Consider the following 22,083-nt stretch of genomic DNA (forward strand, 5'->3'; position numbering starts at 1 on the left):
AATACGTGATGGCTTTGGTAGAGAACATAAAAGATAATTCAAAGAGATTCGACAAGTATAAGAAGGGCAAAAGTGTAACTAGGGAGAGAATATTCACGAGGGCAAGAATTCACGTGGCACTGCAAGTAGTAATTGAGCATAGTGGAGCTATGGATAATAATAAATTGAGTGTGGCATGGACAGAGTACATAATCATCTACTACTCAATAAATCCTCTTAAAATTTGTTACACAAACTGTCTGCCAAACCTTTGACGTGTTGATGATTGATGGCTCAAGTTATTGGAGCTCTACCCATCCAGGCAAGTGGGGAGTATTCCATCACATTGCTGACTTATAACTTGTAGATGATGGGCAGACTTTGGGGAGATAGGGGGAAGTAACTCACCTCCTATCTAAGTAATTTACAAAATTAGCAATCCAACAGGTGAAAACAGTGACCAAACTTCCAAAACATTTACTGTCATGAAACCGTTAATCCATTAATCCAACGGCATGAGGTACAGCAGTCTATTTCTTCTGAAATCCCTGCTCCCCACCAAAAGATAGGTGTATTTCACACCAAGGGATAGGTGGTTGGCAACACCTCTTTAAAATGTTTTGAAAAAAAACACCTTAAATACGCACACAAAAACATGAACTGCAACTGCACTCACCTGATGAGGCTGCAGATCACAAATGATAGTGTTAATATTGGTCAAGATCTCATCAATGAAAGGCATCACCTCTCCTACTTGCACTTGAACAAAGTGGCGTCTGCACTTTTGGGCTATCTTAATAAATGTGTCACAAGCCATGTCCTGGACACCATCATGAGTCTCTGTAAAAAGCAATAAGGGGTGTAAAGCTCACTTTTTCTTAAAAAAAATCTTAAAATTTACATCTAAAAACCTTTCATAGGTTGAGTTGCATTTTTTAAAAAATCCAAATTTAATTTCACCGTTCTCCATAGGATATTCATTCCAGAGTTTTACATACCCTTTTTGGAGAAACGTAGTGCTCTATAAAAAAACAAACAATATTAATCCAAATTCTACCCCCCAACAGTGAAACAGTATTTTTACACTACTATTCAAAGTTTGTGAGAAGTTACACTACTATATCAGAAACATCTCCAAATAAAAAAAACTCTACAACTGTTTAAATTTAAAATGCATTTAAGTAGAATTTGACGACAAAACTTTCTTGATTCAGCATACACTGTACCCAAAGGACATTCTCAGTCTGCATAAAGTCTAATGACTAAGCAAACTGCACAGCAATAAATAGCACCACAATGACTACAGTACACGCTGGGCTTCATGACAAGTTTCCTTACCATGCATAAACTCAAAGAGTTTGTTCACCACTGTCTTTAGGAACTTCCAGTGAGCTCGCAGGAACCGGGGATACTGTCCCACCACGTACATAATGTTAGAGGCGATAATAGCCTTGTTATCCTTCCCACGTTTTTGTTCACAAAGGCCCAGCAAATCCTTCAAAGTCAAAAAGGTTCAATGATAAGTAAAACGAGCAAAGTGAATCAAGCTATCACACCTTATTTTCTTTGTTCAAGTTCTCACTCAGCCCCAAATGTCTAAAGCTCTCCTTTAAAAATGGATTCAGGAGCAAAAACCTTCTCCCAGTAAGAAAGGTATCAAAAAGAATTATCAAACAAACACTCAACAACTTAAGACAGCACCTCTAACATGATTCTATGAAACATTCCAGCATGCTTCAAAGGAACACTACAAAATAACATACACCACCAAGCATTGAAGGAGGTGCTTGGTCAAAGGGGTGGATTTTAAAGAAAGTTGCAGAAGCTGGGTGGTGGGGAAGAGGAGGAGTGGGTATCTGCTTTGGCAACGGAAGGCACAGCCAGCATCACTGCAGCAATTATTATTGGGAACACAAAAGAAGTCAGAGTGTAGATATACCGGAGGGTTGAGAGTAAGAGATTATGGGAACTCTCCACCAGCAACTGACCTTGATGACTGTGACAAGGAATCGTTTCTCATCCTCTTCATGCATTGCACCACTGATGGAACCAATAGCCCAACAAAGTGTATTCAGGTTTTTCCATGACCATTCTGTACCATTCACTTGATTGTGCAGCTTCTCAGTCATAATGCATTCTGTGTCAGCATAGTCTAAATGTGTGAGATAGACTGAAACAGGAAAACAAAGCAGCCTTAAAAATCACAGAATCCACTTAGTGCAAATAAAGGCAATTGGACCCATCAACTCTGTACGGACCTTCCGAAGAGCATCCCACCCGGAACCACCACCTCCCCCACCCTATCCCATTAACCCTGTATTTACCATGGACAGAGTCGAAAAGGGTGGCACTGGAATAGCACAGCATGTCAGACAGCACCCGAGGGGCAAGAGAGTCAATGTTTTGGGTAGCACATTCCTGATGAAGGGCTGATGCCTGAAATGTCGGCTCTCCTGCTCCTCGGATGCCGCCTGACCTGCTGTGCTTTTCCAGCACCACACTTTTCAACACTGACTCTCCAGCACCTGCAGTCCTCACTTTCACATATTACCATGGCCTACCCACCGAATTTGCACATCTTTGGACTGTGTAAGGAAAGCCATGCAGACATGGGCAGCATGTGCAAACTCCACATGGCCACCCCAGATTGGAATCAAATCTATGTCCTTGGCGCTGTGAGGCACCTGTGCTAACCATTATACCACCATACTGGCCTTATTTAGGGGTTTCAGACATGGACGTGTTGTTTTGGAAGAACTTGCCAACAACAAAAGGAGAGATGGCAACATTCTTTCAAGTCAGTATGGCAAATTGCTTGCAGGCTGTGGTATTTCCATCTATTTGCCACCACTTGTCATTCTAGACAGAAAAGGTCATGGTTTTCAATGCGCTTTCACAAGAAGCCTTGATGAATTTCTGCAGTGCATATTGTAAATCGTGCACACTGCCGTACAGGTGGGAAGAGGAAGTGGACATTCGGAGATGTAGGGTCAATTAAGCAAGCTGCTTTGCCGGGTTAGTGTCAGTCTTCAGGTGCTGTTGGAGCTACGCTCATCCAGGCAACTGGGGAGTATTCCATCACACTCCTGATTTGTGCCTTGTAGATAGCAGACAAGCTGTAGGGAGTTAGGAGGTGAGGTAGTCATGACAAGATTCCTAGTCTCTGACCTGCTCTTGTAACCACAGTAATAATATGGCTGGTCCAGTTCAGTTTCTCAAATGAAAGATGTTAAAAAAAAACATGAAAACTACAAATTCATTATGCCTGTAAGCATCTGACAAGAGAAAACATTTGGTCTGGGTTTGTTGGAAATGGAAACAAACATTAAAATCCTTTTTCAGAGCTGATCAAAACATCTCTCCTTTAGTTAGTTTATGCTACAATTGAAAGAAACATCTGTAAATTCATTCCCAGGCCTTCTCTAATCTTTAGAGAAAAAAGCACCACCATCCAAATTGCAATGAGAGTGGCCATTTTGCCCAAAACATACATACATCCCAAAAGAAAATGTCAGCAGTATGTTTATAAAAATATATTATTCATGAGTCATGAGTTTGGTGGCTAGGCCAGCATTTATTGTCCATTCTGAACTCAAGGTCTGGGTAGTAGTCAACTTCTTGAACCACTGGTGTAGGTACTGTTGCAGTGATGTTCGGGAGAGATTTCCAGGATTTTGAGAGACAGTGAAGGAGCAGCAATGTAGTTCTAAGTCAGGGTGACGTGCAACATGAGAAAGGAACCTGTAGGTGGTGGTATTCTCATGGATACATGTTTTTTTAGATGGTTTGGAAGACGCTGTCAAGACAGGGTTGGTGAGTTGAAGCACATCTCGTGGATGGTGCACACAGGTCTAACTATGCATTAATCACAAAGTGAGTAAAATGTTGATGGTGGTGGGATAGGGTGCTAATCAATCCTTTGTCCTGGATGGGGTCAAGTTCTTGAGTGTTACAGAGCTGCACTCATCCAGGCATGTGCAGTCCAAGTCCCATACTCTGTTGGCCACTTTTCTTCATCTACCTATATCACCTAATCTTTGAAACTGAATCTTTCCACAACAACCAAGAAACATGGAATTCAATTTCAGAACACTCTACAAATAAAGTTCTATTGCTGAGACCTTGCACCAACGTCAGTTTAGCCTGAATTCAACGACTGAAAATTGTCCGCTTCTATCAAACATAACCCATATTTACACTTTCTGAAATATAATTTTTGCCTGTAATCATAACAAAGAACTCCGATTATTCCATTTTTAATTTCTGCATTCCTAATGGTTCTGAAAGATAAAAGTTGTTTTGACCACAGGTGAAAACCACAACGATCAAAATTTTTGTTTGCAGAAGTTGCCATTTCCAAATAGTATTAATTATTCTGTTAAAAGACATAGGTAATCCCTAAACTTTTTTGTTTTAACTTGCTATGCTTTGATACAATTAAAATTCAACCAGCATAAAGCATTCAGTAAAAACAATGACTGCAGATGCTGAAAACCAGAGTCTAGATCAGAGTGGTGCTGGAAAAGCACAGCAGTTCAGGCAGCATCCGAGGAGCAGTAAAATTGACGTTTTGGGCAAAAGCCCTTCATCAGGAATACAGGCAGAGAGCCCGAAGACCCTTCAGACTCTCTGCCTGTATTCCTGATGAAGGGCTTTTGCCCGAAACGTCGATTTTCCTGCTCCTCGGATGCTGCCTGAACTGCTGTGCTTTTCCAGCACCACTCTAATCCAGAATAGAGCACTGCCCAAGAGAGCAATGAGCTTGGCAGATGACATGCTTATAACACAGGTCGGGGTGACTTATCTTCAGGTAGGGCTCAAACTATGTGCAAGATGAGTGAAGCGATTTTTACCCAAATTTCATGCGATTATAGCACTGGAACCTCTACAGAGGAACCTCGATTATCCGAATATCAATTATCCAAATACCAGATTATCCGAAGGAGATCTCAAGATCCAGAAGAAACATGACATCAAAGAGCCGTTTCAACCCTGATCCCGTCTTTTGTTTACAGGTACAGTGATTTAAAAACAAACTCGGCTCACTGAAATGCTGTCGAGAACAGTCCATGACAGTCCAGGCACTGTCTCTAAATGACTGACCTCCCACCCCCTCTCTCTCCCCATACACTTTCCCTGGAGTTCTACACAGGGTGAACCATAAACCCCCTCGCCCAAATAATCTCTCCAACATTGTCCTATACAGAGCAGAGGTGGAAATTGTCAAAAAGTTGTGCGTGTGTGCGCGCGCGCGCGCGCTATTTGGGGTCAGGCGGTGGGTGGGGATGGACGGTGGTGCAGGGTTGGGGCGGGAAGGGTAGGGGACAGTGCTGGGGGTGGGGCCTTGCCTTTGAATAGTCTGCTGAACAGGGGGCAGACTTATCAGAAAACTCCGAGCCCCAGAGGAAATAAATTAACCAAATAATCAATTATCCGAATGAAACAGTGCCCACCGATCTCACTCGGATAACAGAGGTTCCTCTGTACTTGGCTCAGAATCCCAATTACGTTGCTCTTAAGTCATGTGGGTGTCTTAAAGACATTGATAAATGCTCTGCAAAGTCTAGAGAAACTATGTAAGAATAAATAGCATTTTTTTGCCTATTCATTAGATTATAGATTGAAAAATGAAACAATATCTTTCAACATCAATGCCATTAACAGGGCATAGTACCCCGTACTGGAGCTTAATCTTTTTGTCCTCAGCAGTATTTGAGGAACAGGTGGAGCAGTGGTAAACACTGTGGAAACACCAATATCACTTCTTTCTTGTACCCATTTTGTTTGGAGAAGCTATATAGTGGTCAGTACTTTTTTTTAAAAAATAATTCATTCAAGAGATGCCAATATCTTTGGCAAGTTCAGGACTATAAGTAACAAAATTATACTTCTCAAACGCTGACCTCCAAAAGATGATACCTTAACCCTGTGAATATCCTCACGTCCTCACACGGTTTCTAGGAGAGCCTGCAAAAGTGAAAAACTACCAGACTGGACCCAAATCCCCTTCAGACACAATCAGTTCAGATCGCTGGATAGTAATCAGCCATAGGAACTCTGGTTACATGTACTCCTCCCTCCTAACTTTCCAAAAGGAAACAAAAAAGTCAAATGCAGTATGTCCACAGCCAAGATCAACTCAATCAGAATTCATACATAGGAACAAGAATAGGCCATTTGGACCTTCAAGCCTAGTCTCCCATTCAAAGAGATAATGGCTGACCTTTATGGTGCAGGAGGAACCAATTCAGCCCATTCTGATAGTACAATTTTCTGAATAGGCATTTAATGTAGTTCCATTCTCTGCTTATCCCTGTAATCTTGCACACTGTTCCTTTTCAGGTGACAGTTTAATTCCCATTTAAGTACTTCAATTTGCCTCCACCACATTCTCAGGCAGTGCATTCCTGCACCTCTAAGGAACAGCAGGAGGCCGTTCAGCCACTCAAACTTACTCCACCCTTCATTGAGATTACAGCTGACCTGGGCCTTTGGCCCAGATCCCTTAAGCTTAACAATAACTTATCTTCTCTCAAGATTTAAAATTAGCGACTGATCCAGCATCTACTGCTGTTTGTGGAAGGTAGTTCTAAACATCTACCAGACTGTGTGCCTACAACTATAACACTCACTCTGTGAAAACATTTCCTCTTGTGGCACTTCTGCTTGTTTTAATAGTGACTTCAAACCCATGTCCTCTTGTCTGAGTTCCCTTTGTGACCGAGAACAGTTTCTCTGTTTACACATGCAGAAAATTGAACACCTGTGAAATCTCAACCTCCTTTCCACAATGGAAAACAGTCCAAACTTCACCAATCCATCTTTATAACCGAAGCTTCTCATCTCTGGAACTATTCTTAAGGATCTATTCTGCATTCTTTTCAAATCCTTAAGCACATGGCACCCGGATCTGGATGCAATAGTCCAGCTGTGGCTGAACCAGTATTTCATTCAAGCTCAATGTGACCTCTTTATTCTGATACTCCATGCTGCTATAATAAAGCCAAGGTTATTGTATGCTTTATTCATCACTCTCTCGACCTGTCCTGCCACCTTTACTGACTTATGCACCCAAGTCTGTCTGATCGTACACCCCCTTTAGAGTTGTACCTTTATTTTATCTGGTTTCTCCATGTTCTTCCTTCCAAAATATAATCAATTCACGTTTCCCCACATACAATTTCATCTAATACCCAGCCACTCTAAAGATAATTTATAAAAACCTCATGCTTACCAAGTGTCTCTCTCATTGTTTTGTATAGATTGATGGAGTCAGTGTCCTTCATGAATTCCCGAACAACTTCTCCCTGCTCATTCTCCACAACAAGCACCTCTTCTGGTTTTGCCATTCGACTAATCATGATAAGCCTCACCTGAACAAGGAAAACAAAAATTTATTTGTTTATTAAGTAGAAGCCGAGAGACAATTAATTGTGAGGACATTTCAAAACAAGTTTGTACGTGTGACTGCTATGGTACATGCCTTGGATAAATTTGGAAAACCACAACCTATTTCCCAGAGTGTGTTTATAAAATGGGCTTAAAGTTAATACGACTTAAAATTTGCATCATCAAAAATGTGATATTGATATCAGGGTTTTAGCTTTGAATGACTGGTTAGAACATGGTGCTGGTATCAGGTCAACTGACTGCTTTCCTGGCGTCATACAGCTCTGGTAGATTGATGGGGGAAAGCATCAGTGATGTGAGGGTACTTCTGAAAGATGAGGAAAGGCTTACTAAGTCTGGATTTCACCTTGGTTGTAAAAAAATGATTCTTTACCATTTAAAAAAGTTACTTCATGGTAAGGACTTGCTGAATAAAGATGATTAATCAAACATCCAGCAGAGGCAGTAGTCATTAGTGAATGCAGTCAGTAATGCAGGCTGATTTCATCTGAACGACCCTGTGTAACGCAATCACTGACTGAGTGAAGGACATGCAAATTAGTAAGAAGTGAATCAAAAACAACAAACAACTAATAAATCAGATGTGTGGTCAGCCAATCATGTGTACACCTTCTTGGTGATGGTTAGGAGCCAAGGAACAGGTCATCCATGCAGTGTATGGAGAATGGAGGTCCGTAAAGAGGAAAAAAAACTTCCATAGCACCTTCCACATTCACACCGAGAAATGCCATTATTCTAAATGTAAAGGTAAGATGAAGTGATAACATTTAAGTTGAAAGTGTTGTATGTGATATTAACAAATGCTAAGCCCACTGGGCAGAGGATCAAGAGCAAAGATTCCATAGGATTTTTAAACATTAAAACGACAGATTAACGCACTATTAGCATCCATTAACCAATAATTTGGAAACACCAAGAACATCCATGTCAAGCAGCACCCAAGCACACAATGTTATATTTCACAGGAGTATACAAGCTGGGAGGATTCAACACAAGCAATTAGCCTAATCTAGACTGGTTAATACACACCTTTGACAGCACTGGTAGGTAGATCTGTCTCCGAGGTGGGACGTCACTGTGAGGATTGCCCAGAGCAGGAGATGCACTAATAGAAAAGGGATTTTCACGGTAAAGCTCTCCTGCCAGATGATTCCAGTATTCCAAACAGATCTTAAAAATTTCTATCTCTTCCACTTCTGATACAAGAATCATATAGTGTAGGCCCTAGGATAATCAAAACAGACAAAACAAAGTTAGTAACACTCATCTGCTTGGGTTTAATAGTTATGAAGATTTCAGTGCAAGAGATAGGAGTGGAAATAAGCCATTTAGCCCACTGAGTCTGTTCCCCCAATGAGATCATTGCTGCGTTGATGATCAACCAACAATGAATACAATTCAAGTGTTTGTTTGAGAGCTACTTTGAAATTTCTTGAAATGGTTTTGTAATGGTCTCATTTTAGATTCCAGCATTTTCACTGCCACTATGCTCACTATACCAATGTTATTGCTATCTGGTTGGCACAATACTATGCACCAGTTAATAATCATGGAAGCCTCCATCACACCAAACCATTTACTATGTTACAAATGCTTGTGCAGCGATATCTTCCTTTATTAAATCATCTCAGCTTTCTCATTAAGGTCACTGAACCAACTGCCAAAAGTCCCAGGAGCTCAACCACACCTGTAAATCTGCAATGTCACTGAGAGTTACTGGAAGGAAGGGAAAAGGCAGAGATGCCACACAGCAATGAAGTTACTGGAGGACAGGATGGAGACATTATCACAGCATTCCACCTTTGAAGTATTTAGCGTTCATACTTACATCCAAGAGTGCCTCTCTGAGCTCCATTGTCCTTTCTACTAAGGTGCCATGCTCCTTCAAGAAAGTACATAAGAAAAGACTCAGATTCTGGATGAAATTCTGTTCATCATCCTTCCCATTTGCATATGCAAGGCGAATGTTAGTATTCACAGGTAGCATCTGAAAAAGGAAAGAGAGGTGAGAGATTGACTCCACATAGGAGCATAATACAACCAAATCCACAATAAAATCTGCACGACACAATTCAGTTTCCAAAGTAAATGAGCACTAAAGTAGAAATAGTGAAGAACTAGGTGACTGAATAATAAGGAAAATTAATGAAGCTCGCTACTGATAGTGCCAAATGCAATTACTGAGAAATTACAAACAAGCATTGACTGACAGTATCATTCAAGTCCAGGTCCTCTGGAACCAAAGTCTCACCAGCTATGCTGAGGCTTGGCCTGTGCATAGTACGTTCAGCAAATTAAGTATTGAATGCCGTACGATTCTGATGGTTATTCAATCCAACGATGAATACAAGTCACAAATACTAACAAATTCTGCAACAATTTCAACCTACCTGTTTGAGCTGAATAAGTGTTAATGTAAACAACGAGATGAACTGTTCATCATATTGACTGACACCAACGCCAGCAATCTCTGTCAAACATTTCAATGTGACATTTCGAAACATGGGCACATTCAGAAACTAAGCAAAAAGAAAATGCAAAAGATTAAGTTAAAATAGACAACTTATAGTGAAGACTTATATCTACATGCAAGCTTGACAATGAAAGCACTTCTGGTCAAAATTTTCCATTCATTTTTATGTGTCTAATTTCTCTGTACAAATCTTCTAAAATTTACACAAGAGCTTTGTATAGTTATAATAAATTTTGTATGGTAAACATTAGAGAAGCAAACTAAACAAGACATGAAAGCATCGCTCCTGAGGTTTTAATGTTGTTAACGTTACATTAATGTTTACAAGTCCCTCAGTATCAAGTTGGTTGAAAAATTCTCTGGTTACTCCTGAGTGAATGCACAAACATTAACAGCAGCATTATTTAAAAAAAAAAAAACACCTTATCAATGGTGCAGGAAAATGCAGTTTGCGGCTTGCTATTGTGTGCACATCAAAACTTATTAAAGTTCAAATTAACACAAAGATTTTCTAAATACCCTGCACAAATTTGAATCAGCTTCCCACTGGTGGAGACTACCGATAACTATAATCACTGTAAGTGATAACTATAGCATGAAGAATCTATACTTGCATTTCTCATGAAACAATCTCAATTGACTCATAGAATCTCTACAGTGTGTAAACAGGCCCTTCAGTACAACAAGTCCACACAGACCCTCTGAAGAGTAATCCACCCAGACACATTCCCCCCTACCCTATCACTCTATATTTATCCATGACTACTGTACCTAACCTACACATCCCTGAATGCTATGGGCAATTTAGAATTGTGAAAACACTTAACCCGCACATCTCTGGACTGTGGGAGGAAACCGGAGCACCCAGAGGAAACCCACACAGACATGGGGAGAATGTGCAAACTCCACACAGACAGATACACAGACAGACAGACAGACAGACAGACAGACAGACAGACAGTCACCTGAGACTGGAATCAAACCCGCACCCCTGGCACTTGTGAGGCAGCAGTGCTAAACATTGAGCCACCGTGCTGTCGTAATCACAGAAACGAAAATACGGGCAGAAAATGAAACACTTTTCAAAAAAAGGTTGAATTATATTTCTGCTTCTTCAATTATCTCCAAAAGCTATTTTAACTGAAGAATGCACTTGTGCTGAATTGTCATCACATTGTTTTTAAAGATTATGTACAAATTGTATCATATTAGAAAATTTATCAGACTTCACACAGATTACATAAAGGAGGTCAACATATCAGGCTTGTTCAGTTGGGAACATTCATACTTGGGCGGGGGGCGGGGTTGAAGAATGGATTAAAGTCCACACCCGCTAATAAAACCCAGCTCCTCTTCATCACCTCACTCAGCTCATCCTCCATACAGTCAGATTACCTAGCAGCTAAAAATTCCAGCCACAACTTCCTCCAGCTAAATAACAGACAATCAAATTTACTGCCTTGAGCTGCAAATTGGCATGGGAAGGTTTTCTTCCATAAGGCGGCCTGTACAGAATTACAGAATGGCTATAGAAGACAGGACGAAAGTGCAGACTGCAGATGCCAGAGATTAGAGTCAAGATTAAAGTGGTGCTGGAAAAGCACAGCAGGTCAGGCAGCATCAGAGGAGCAGGAAAATTGACGTTTCGGGCAGGAGCCCTTCATCAGTAATCCTTAAAATAGGTTTTGGAGATAAGTGAAGCAGAAATATAATTCAATCTTTTTTTAAAAAAAGTGTTGCATCTTCTGCCCATATAGAAGACAAGAGTCAATCAACCTGCCCATCATGTCGGGGCTGTCCTTCTGAAGGGACATTTTATTGAGTGCCAGTCTCCCATCTTCTCCTCAAAGCCCTTCAAATGTTTTCTTTTCGGTAACAATCTACCTCCTTTTTCAAAACTTCAATTGACCCTTCCTCCACCATCCCTCATCACATCCTGGATCTAAACCACTTGCTCTGAGAAATATTTTCCCTTATGTCGCCGTTGCTTTTTTTGCCAATTACTTTAAAGATTGATGCCCACTTGGCTCAGCATCCTTCCACTATTTCTCCCAGTCTACAATCTGCATCATCTTTATCAAATTTCTTCTCCAACCAGGTCTTCTTTAAAGGAAAGCAATGCAGGATTCTCCAATCTATCCACATAATCAAAGTTCCTCATCCCTGAAACCATTCTCCTCAATCTTCTCTTGTGCATTCCCACTTCTTCCAAAAATACAAGGACACAATATTCCAGTTGATGCTGAACTGGTGTTTGCACATGCTTAGAATAACTTGCTTGCTTTTGTGCTTAATTTCCTTAATGAGAAGCCCAGGATGCCATGAACTTCATTAGAGAACCTCTCACCTTGGCTTTCAAATGATTTATGCACACGTACACACAAATGCAAGCTGTTAACATTCGCTGTTTCATAGTCAAGCTCATGCCTAGCAAAACACAACATACCACATTGAGAGAATCCAAATACACTATTCAAAAGAACATGGAGGCCATTGACCTTCAAGCTTCAAATATTTAGCAGGTCATGGTTTATAATGATGATCAATGATCATCATGTTGCCTATCCACCTTTGGGTCACATTCATTTATGCTTTTTTTTGTTAAAAGCAATGTCTCTTAAATTTTTTTAACGATTCAAAAGGTAGGTGGGAAACTAAAAAGGGTGATAGGCACACAAAAGGCTGCAGGTGAACAATCAGATACAATACAAATGTGAAGTGTGAAGTTGTGCATTTTAACAGAAAACAATTAAAACAAACAATATTTTTCAACTCTGGAGATGGAAAGCATTTGCAAAAAGAGACAACTGTACACAACGTACAAAACAACATGCAAGTAAAGTAAGCAATTAGGAAGTCAAATTGTGCTTTCGTTTGTTACAAACAGATCGAGAGTAAAGAGTAAAAAGTAGCTTACTATAATTATACAAGGTACTGGTAATTACACACTTGTAGAGTATTGGGTAGAGTTGTGTTCTCCTTATCCAAGGGAGAAAATAATTGCCCTAGAGGGAAAGCGACAAAGCTTTGCCACATTGGATGAGGGAACTGTCATTTGAATTGATTGTGAATAAACTAGGCCTATACTCCCTCCAGTTCACAAGAGCAAGAGCTGATTTAATTGAAGAATATTAAGTTCTTAAGGAACTGTCTGGAGAAAGAGAGATAATGGGGTCAGAGTTTCCAAATAAGAAGGCAACAGCCGTTCAGAAACACTAGTGAAGAGAAATCTCTTCGCTCAAAAGAAATATGAAAATTTGGAATTCGTTATCAGTTATAAAAGTCAATTCTTTGTCATGGAGTACATTGAAGACAACGGTCAGTACATTTTTAGTTACTAAGGGGATAGTGTGGAAGGTGGAGCCGAGGGAGAAGAGAAGTCACAATCGTGTCAAGTAGCAGGCAAGGCAGCCTATTCTAGCTCTTAGTTATTACATTCTCAAATCTAAATTCCCATTGATCTATCATCCATGACCTTTTAGTGAAAAGAAATTTTCAAAACAAAAAACATTAATCTATTTGATCCTGTCCCTCATTCTACAGCAAACTTGCTGAAGGGACAAAGTGCCATTTTATGTAAATGCAACTTTCTGCCCACTGATCAATTCCTAATATGTCAAAAAACAAAATTATTACCTCTAATAATTTGTCCTTTAAACTGGAGAGTGCAGCATGGATAAAAGTTTATGGTTGTTTCAGTGCTTCCTCAATTCATTCTCAAAAACAATAGGACCTTGTTGTGTGACATAAGTGAACACCATGTCATGTTCAGGGTTACAAATAAGATTTAAATAAACTTCCACTGATTTGTCTGCCTCTCCTGTTCTTAGTACTAATAATTTTTTGGTGAATTAATCCCAACACCCTGCCCCTTCCAACTCTATTTTGATTTAATCCTCTCTCCCTACTCCACCCTCAACTTTGATGGTCTACATAGCCCTCAACAAGCTCTGCATGTAAATTAATTAAATTGGAAAACATAGGTGCTTTACTGATGGTGGTTAATAGTTGATTTTAAAAAAACGCCACGGAAAACTTGGTAATGAGAGAACCGTTGATACCAGGAGTCAAAATATCCTCGGACATTACAAGAAATCTCTCTTCTCTACAGCAATACTTAGTCTAAACCAACAATTTCTTTTGTACATTCAAAAGGTCATGGGTGCTATTAGCTAGGCCAACATTTAGTCCCATCTCTACTTGTCCATTAAGAGTCAAGTTAAGAGTCAACCACATTGCCGTGGGTCTGGAGTCACCTGCAGACCAGACTGGATAAGGATGACAGATTTCCTTCCCTGAAGACATTAATGAACCAGATGGGCTTTTACACAATTGGCTGTAGTCATGTGGTTGCTTTTTCTTTTCAGAGTTTTGATTGAATTCAAATCCCACCATCTGCCATGATGGCATTCAAGCTGGTTTCCCCAGATATTAGGCTGGGACTCTGAATTTCTAGCCCAGTGTACTTTGTATGGTACAATCTGCCTGTACGGCACACCAAACAACACTATTCACTGTATCTTGGTATACGTGACGACAAATCAAACAGTGACATTACCACAACACCACAGCCTCCCCACAAGTGTTAGATGTGAGAGGCAATGGGTATTAAAGGTAACAGTAGCCCTGGCCAGCATTCTAGGGGAGGAGAAGGAAAATGCCAGAAGACACTCTGATGCTATGCTTGAAGTGTGGCAGCTCTGACTTTAACCAGCTTTAATGAACCAAGAGGAGCTTTCTACCAATTGATGAAAATGGCACAAATTTGCCCATCAGGCTGTTAACACTCTTTGACTCCAATTATCTTTGATATGGAAGCAGAGCTAAGTGGAAAAGTGAGGGAAACAAATCCTACACAGTGGATCCTATGCCACGTGCCCAATGATCTAGGATTAGAGAATTGACATGCAAATTGTGTGAAGACGTATGACAGAAACCCTCAACTCGAAACAAACGTAGCCTTCGAAGTGAGGGCAGCTGTCAACTCAAACACAACACCAATTTACAGCAGAATAGTACAGCTGTGACTGAGAAAAAAAAAGGAAAAGTAAACCTCATATGGCTCTCCAGTGGCCTCGATTTCATTGCACCCCATTTCACAAAGGCATCAGAGTCAAAAAGAACCAGTAAAAGAGATTGGTTGCAGCAAAAGGACATTTGATTACATCAAAAATTGGCAAATCTGACCTTGTACACCAAGCTAGAGATGAGCTTTGTTTCGAAGATGTAACCTAAAGGAATCCAGTTCAGAAACCGCAGCAATGTCTCCAGGGTCGCATGCACTAAAGGGGCATTCTGGGAGTTCTCCTGAAAATATACAAACCATGATCAGGCACAATATGATGGGATTGCAATAAACAAAGTCTCTATACAAGATACTAGAAATGAAAACTAATTTTTTTTTTTGTTTTACAAGTTATGCTTTGGTTTCAGATGCTTTAATGCTTCCAAATGCACCAAGATCTAATGAACAGTTACTTCTCGCTCTACTCAATCTAGTAACTACTCACCATCACAAACTGACAGAGTTGAAATATCTGCGAGAATTCATTGCACATACTGTGGGGAGAAAACAAAAGTGCAATTTCAGATTTAAAAAACAAACAGGTAAAGGGGGCAAAAACAATAGGAGTTCTCCAAAAGAAAAGAAGTGTGCGTTGCACTGCTCAAGTCGGGGGAAGAGTTTTGCTTACTAATTCGGACAGTACGGGACAGGCGGACTTTGCTCCATTATTAGGCCAAACGCAGACAGATGTCAGCACACATCTATATGCTCTGAAATTTGGGAATGAAAATACCATTCCTCCCAGTCAGCCCAACTATTGGTCTAATGATCTCCAAAAGCAACTATCCACACTTGTACAGATTCAACCTTATCCCTTATTAGACTTAGTGACTTTTCATTAGTTGATCTATTGTGCAAATATCAGCATGTGCATAAGCCTACTCCCACACCTCCACTTTCTGTTAGATCAAAAATAGCCATTTGTAATATATATGGCACAGGAGGTAGAGGCCATTCAATCCATCCTGATTTTCTTCCATTCTGTTTTGTCGGAGATGTGGACATCACTGGTAAGGTCAGCATGTGTTGCCCATTCCAAATTAACCTTCAACTGAACAGTTAACAAATCAACCACATTACAGTGGATCAGGAGTCACATGTAAGCCAGACAAGACAAAGGGCATTAGACCAGACGAGTTTTTACAACAATGGTAGTTAGTTATCAGGCTCATCACAGAGACTAGTTTTACCATTCCAGAAATTGCTGAAAAATGTGTTGCTGGAAAAGTGCAGCAGGTCAGGCAGCATCCAAGGAGCAGGAGAATTGATGTTTCGGGCATAAGCCCTTCTTCAGGAAGGCTTATGCCCGAAACGTCAATTCTCCTGATCCTTGGATGCTGCCTGACCTGCTGCACTTTTCAAGCGACACATTTTTCAGCTCTGATCTCCAGCACGATGGGCGGCACGGTGGCACAGTGGCTAGCACTGTTGCCTCACAGCGCCAGAGACCCGGGTTCAATTCCCTCCTCAGGCGACTGACTGTGTGGAGTTTGCACATTCTCCCCGTGTCTGCATGGGTTTCCTCCGGGTGCTCCGGTTTCCTCCCACAGTCCAAAGATGTGCAGGTCAGGTGAACTGGCCATGCTAAATTGCCCGTAGTGTTAAGGGGTAAATGTAGGGGTATGGGTGGGTTGCGCTTCGACGGGTCGGTGTGGACTTGGTGGGCCGAAGGGCCTGTTTCCACACTGTAATGTAATCTAATCTAATAATCTAAACTAATCTAATCTGCAGTCCTCATTTTCTCCATTCCAGAAATTAACAACTTCAAATTTAAATCCCACCAGCTACCATGAGATTTGAACCCACCCCCAAAACAGTATCCCAGCCAACCAGTACCAATACGCCACCATCACCCCTGCCTCTTCCCATAGTCTTGCAAATTTTTCCTTTATGTACATAATTAATTTTCTTACAAAACTATCACTACATCTTCTCTCACCATTCTTTCAGGCAGAACATTCCCATCATTGATACAAATCCTGTTGTAGATGTATGGGCCCCAGCTATGCCTGTCTCTTTGTTGGCTACGTAGAGCAGTTGATCTTCTGTAATTACACCGGCACCACTCCCCACCTCTTCCTCCGCTACATTGATGACTGCATTGGCGCCACCTCGTGCTCCCGCGAGGAGGTTGAGCAATTCATCAACTTCACCAACACATTCCACCCTGACCTTAAATTTACCTGGACCATCTCGGACACCTCCCTCCCCTTCCTGGACCTCTCCATCTCCATCAGTGACGACCGACTTGACACTGACATCTTCTACAAACCCACCGACTCCCACAGCTACCTGGATTACACCTCTTCCCACCCTACCTCTTGCAAAAATGCCATCCCGTATTCCCAATTCCTCCGCCTCCGCCGTATCTGCTCCCAGGAGGAGCGGTTCCACCATAGAACACACCAGATGGCCTCCTTCTTTAGAGACCGCAATTTCCCTTCCCACGTGGTTAAAGATGCCCTCCAACGCATCTCATCCACATTCCGCACCTCTGCCCTCAGACCCAACCCCTCCAACCGCAACAAGGACAGAACACCCCTGGTGCTCACTTTCCACCCTACCAACCTTCGCATAAACCAAATCATCCGCCGACATTTCCGCCACCTCCAAACAGACCCCACCACCAGGGATATATTTCCCTCCCCACCCCTCTCTGCCTTCCGCAAAGACCGTTCCCTCCGTGACTACCTGGTCAGGTCCACGCCCCCCTACGACCCACCCTCCCATCCTGGCACTTTCCCCTGCCACCGCAGGAACTGTAAAACCTGCGCCCACACCTCCTCCCTCACCTCTATCCAAGGCCCCAAATGAGCTTTCCACATCCAAAGTTTTACCTGCACATCCACTAATATCATCTATTGTATCCGTTGTTCCCGATGAGGTCTCCTCTACATTGGGGAGACTGGGCGCCTCCTAGCAGAGCGCTTTAGGGAACATCTCCGAGACACCCGCACCAATCAACCAAATCGCCCAGTGGCTCAACATTTCAACTCCCCCTCCCACTCTGCCGAGGATATGGAGGTGCTGGGCCTCCTCCACCGCCGCTCACTCACCACCAGACGCCTGGAGGAAGAACACCTCATCTTTCGCCTCGGAACACTTCAACCCCAGGGCATCAATGTGGATTTCAACAGTTTCCTCATTTCCCCTTCCCCCACCTCATCCTAGCTTCTAACCTCCAGCAACTCGATCCCCTGACCTGTCCGGACTTGTCCGACCTGCCCAGCTCCTTTTCCACCTATCCACTCCACCCTCTCCTCCCTGACCTATCACCTTCATCTCCTTCCCCACTGACCTATTGTACTCTATGCCACTCTCTCCCCACCCCCACCCTCCTCTAGCTTATCTCTCCACGCTTCAGGCTCTCTGCCTTTATTCCTGATGAAGGGCTTTTGCCCGAAATGTCGATTTTGCCTGTCTTCGGATGCTGCCTGAATTGCTGTGCTCTTCCAGCACCACTGATCCAGAATCTGGTTTCCAGCATCTGCAGTCATTGTTTTTACCTCGTATATTTTTTAGTGCTGCCTAAGCCAGATCTCTAGCCCAAATTGTACTTCCAGCCACAGATAAACGGATTCTTACATGAGGTGACTCTGCAAGCTTGCAACAGATCAAGGCTGACTGCTTGAGGAAAGGAGACAGTGCAGTGGCAGGACTATGATTCTCCAGACTATCCAGTCCAAGATAAGGGAGGGACAGATTTTGAGAACATTTAGCTCTGTTCACCCACCTGTCTTTTAAATGCTTGGCTTTCACCTGCGTCATCTGCCCACTAGAGAAATCAAACACTTCTTCACTGAGCAGTTTTAAAATAACCATGTTGTTCTGACATAGAGATTCACTGGTTTTGCTGGCTCCGACTATATCATTAATGAATGTGGGCCAGTTTTTGGGCCATTCATGTTTAAGGATCTGCAATTCAAAAAAGTATTAGGTTAGAATAAAAATCCCAGACCAAGTTCCCCATTCCTCACCTACCAATACAACTTCCACTGACACCCAGAGAACATCAGGGAGTACAGGTGATTCTGCTCGAATGAGTGTTTCATTAACAAATTCACTGTAATGCAACTGACGAATGGGGGACACTTTCTAAAGTGCAGACGTTTAAAACGTGTGTTGGCCGTAGCACGATTACATCACCAACACTTGAAGCACTATTTCTAAAGCACCATTTTTCTATAATGCAGAGCTGCACAAGAACACAACATGTCATAGAAGAACTACCTTTATGTTACATGTAGCTATTCATCATTGCAACCAGCCATAACTAACTAGCTTAGATCAAAAGTATTTTTTTTCTCCAAAGAACATCAGATATCAATAGACGTTGGCTGGTGAGAATTAAACTGGTGAAAGAAAATCTTCAGTCATGTGTGAACAGTTAAAGATATATATGATTCGACATTCAGTAATTTTCAGGCGAGAACCTGAAGATGATTTTTTATGGATATTCACTTCAGGAAGTTGACTAAAATTGCAGTATCCATAGAAAGGCAGTTGAGCTAGGGTCAGTAGAAGAAACAACCTTCTTCTTATTCTCTCCAACTAGGCCTCACTTCCAATAGTGTTGTAAACAAGGAATTTATGCCATTACAGATGCAGTTTCCGAAAGTTATGCAAAAGCAAAAGCAGACAATGTCATATTGTCAAGATATAATTCTTGTGAAAGATCTATACAGAAGTGAATCAAAGACTGATCCCATTGTGAGCAAGGTTATGTATCACTTGATGTGCATGGCAGTCTAAAATGACAAACCAAGTCGATGTTTGCTTCCACTAATCTACCTGATCTACCTAGGTGCCAAGGCCTCACTATAATGTCATCCCACAAGCAGTAGCCACTGGCCTCAGCATCTCATCCCAGTGGCTCTTCAATGTGTGCAAGCAAGCACAAACCACAGTGATATTGCAGCCCAGTCTGAACCTACTCCATTCAGATCTGCACACGGGAAGCAGGTGGTAATACACAGCAACCAGAAAGAGAAGTCAAGAAACAGGTCATGATGTGGCTGTACAGGAGATTGCTTAGGCCACTATTGGAATACTGCGTGTAATTCTGGTCTCCCTTCTACAGGATGGATGTTGTGAAACTTGAAAGGTTCAGAAAAAATTTACAAGGATGTTGTCAGGGTTGGAGAGTTTGAGCTGTAGGGAGAGGCTAAAAAAAGGGGTGGGTCTTTTTACCTGGACATCAGAGATTGAGGGGTGACCTTATAGAGGTTTATAAAATCATGAGGGGCATGGATAGGGTAAACAGACAAGGTCTTTTCCCTGGGGTGGGGGAGTTCAGAACTAGAGGGAATAGGTTTAGGGTGAGAGGGGAACGATTTAAAAGGGACCTAAGGGACAACTTTTTCACACAGAAGATCGTGCATGCATGGAATGAGCTGCCAAAGGAAGTGGTGGAGGCTGGTACAGTTCGAAAATCTAAAAGGCATCTGGATGAGTATATGAACAGGAAGGGTTTGGACGGATATGGGCCAAATGCTGGCAAATGGGACTACATTAGGTTAGGATATCTGGCCAGCACGGATGGATTGGACCGTGGGGTCTGTTTCCATGCTGGACAGCTTTAGGACTCTAAATCTGTTCCTAAACCAATTTACATGGAACACAAATAAAAACTTGGGTACACCTGCACATATTGCAACTCATTTCTTTAAGGGTTTAAAATCCTTCCTTGTAAATTTACTCTTTTCTGCCCCTTTCATATGTACTCCTGGAACTCGCAAAGACCATGTTGGGGCATGGTCACCAGACAGGGATGTCCCTACAGTATGGTGCCCATGTAACCATCCCACGTTGCGACAGGGTGTTTTAGCTGAGCATTCGTAGCAGTAAGGGTGGGCATTCGTAGCAGTAAGGGAGTTTATACAGCTGCTGGCGACTTACCCCTAGTCAGTCCAGAGAAGTTGAAAGAGCACTTGTGATGCAGTGGTAGTATCCCTATTCTGAGCCAGAAGGCTCAGGTTCACGTCCCACCTGCTCTAGAGGTGCATCATAACATCTCTGAACAGGTTGATTAAAATATCTCAAGGTAAATTATACTTTTATCGTGATCAAAGCGTGCATAAAACCAATATCAAATCTGGGATTTCCTCGCTATGGTTCCTTGTCATGTTAGACAGGACAATGACAAATTAATTCCTGATGAAGGGCTTATGCCTAAAACGTCATCTCTCCTGCTCCTCAGATACTGCCTGACTGGTTGCGCTTTTCCAGTACCACACTCTTCGACAAATGACAAATTACAGAGCACATTCGCAGATTTTTATACTTTGAGCTCAATGTGGTGGTTCATAATGGGACTCAGGATAGGGAGGCACAAAGAGGTTGGTGAACAGTTCATGGGAAGATAGTAGCCAGGAGACCATGCGCTATCAAAAGTCACAGTCTTCCTCTCCCATCCCAAGTAGGCACAGGGCAAAATGAATGTTAGTCAGGATGTACCCATACAAGGCACCTGTCATGTTCAGAGGCAGCCAGGTCAGACACTGCTGAGGCCCATGGACATCAGCCAGGAGGGACAAGGGGAGAAAAATCAGCCAGCCCTGATCAGAAGGTTGAACCTACTGCTTTAAACACCTCATTCCATTCCAAGGGTCAACTGAGATTCTATTCACTTCACACATGGTTCAGGGAAAGAACAAAAACAGATTATTTTGCCAGATTTGCATTCTCACACTTTTACCAACCTGGACAAGAATCATATTCAGTTTTCCAAGATAAACTTTATCTTTCTACAAAAGAAAAAACAGACACGTGTTAATTAGTACCCACAAAAACTTATTTAACCTAAATGGTCAGTCTAAATTTAAAAACAAGACACAAGTAACAAGTACGTGGATGAAAGTGTCTCCACCCCAAGCCAGAATTCCAATCCCAGATTGTTATACATGGATACAAACACGGGATCCAACTTTACTCTGATACACCCTTAGTTAGAGCTTGCTGTAGTGATCATATTTTATAGAAAACAATGCAAGTGTCAAGCCTTAAACCAGGGAACAGAAAATTCCAAGATTGGAATGAATATGCCCAAATACAACATGGAAATAATATATGAAGTACACAATACATTACCTCCAAAGTCTCTGAAGATGTTTTAATGATTAAGCCAACAACATACTTTTTTATTCCTGCAATGGGA

General features: G+C 41.8%; 1 protein-coding gene across 2 annotated transcripts in view; it reads right to left on the reverse strand.

Moving 5' to 3' along the window:
- LOC122553379 (exportin-1-like) overlaps positions 1 to 22,083 on the reverse strand; it is an 83,535-nt gene that overhangs the window by 26,684 nt on the left and 34,768 nt on the right. For both annotated transcript variants that reach the window (XM_043697061.2, XM_043697062.2), the window contains exons 5-16: positions 22,017 to 22,072; positions 21,629 to 21,673; positions 18,661 to 18,842; positions 15,373 to 15,421; positions 15,050 to 15,169; positions 9,780 to 9,908; positions 9,218 to 9,376; positions 8,419 to 8,613; positions 7,214 to 7,352; positions 1,968 to 2,149; positions 1,318 to 1,474; positions 656 to 819 (exon numbers count right to left, since the gene is read on the reverse strand). In XM_043697061.2, coding sequence (XP_043552996.1) covers positions 656 to 819; positions 1,318 to 1,474; positions 1,968 to 2,149; positions 7,214 to 7,352; positions 8,419 to 8,613; positions 9,218 to 9,376; positions 9,780 to 9,908; positions 15,050 to 15,169; positions 15,373 to 15,421; positions 18,661 to 18,842; positions 21,629 to 21,673; positions 22,017 to 22,072 — 1,577 coding nt within the window. The remainder of the gene's footprint in view (positions 1 to 655; positions 820 to 1,317; positions 1,475 to 1,967; positions 2,150 to 7,213; positions 7,353 to 8,418; positions 8,614 to 9,217; positions 9,377 to 9,779; positions 9,909 to 15,049; positions 15,170 to 15,372; positions 15,422 to 18,660; positions 18,843 to 21,628; positions 21,674 to 22,016; positions 22,073 to 22,083) is intronic.

Source organism: Chiloscyllium plagiosum, unplaced genomic scaffold (assembly GCF_037043375.1).
Source record: "Chiloscyllium plagiosum isolate Xiang-an unplaced genomic scaffold, Cpla_swu_hap1 HiC_scaffold_8, whole genome shotgun sequence".
NCBI classification, from domain to species: Eukaryota; Metazoa; Chordata; class Chondrichthyes; order Orectolobiformes; family Hemiscylliidae; genus Chiloscyllium; species Chiloscyllium plagiosum.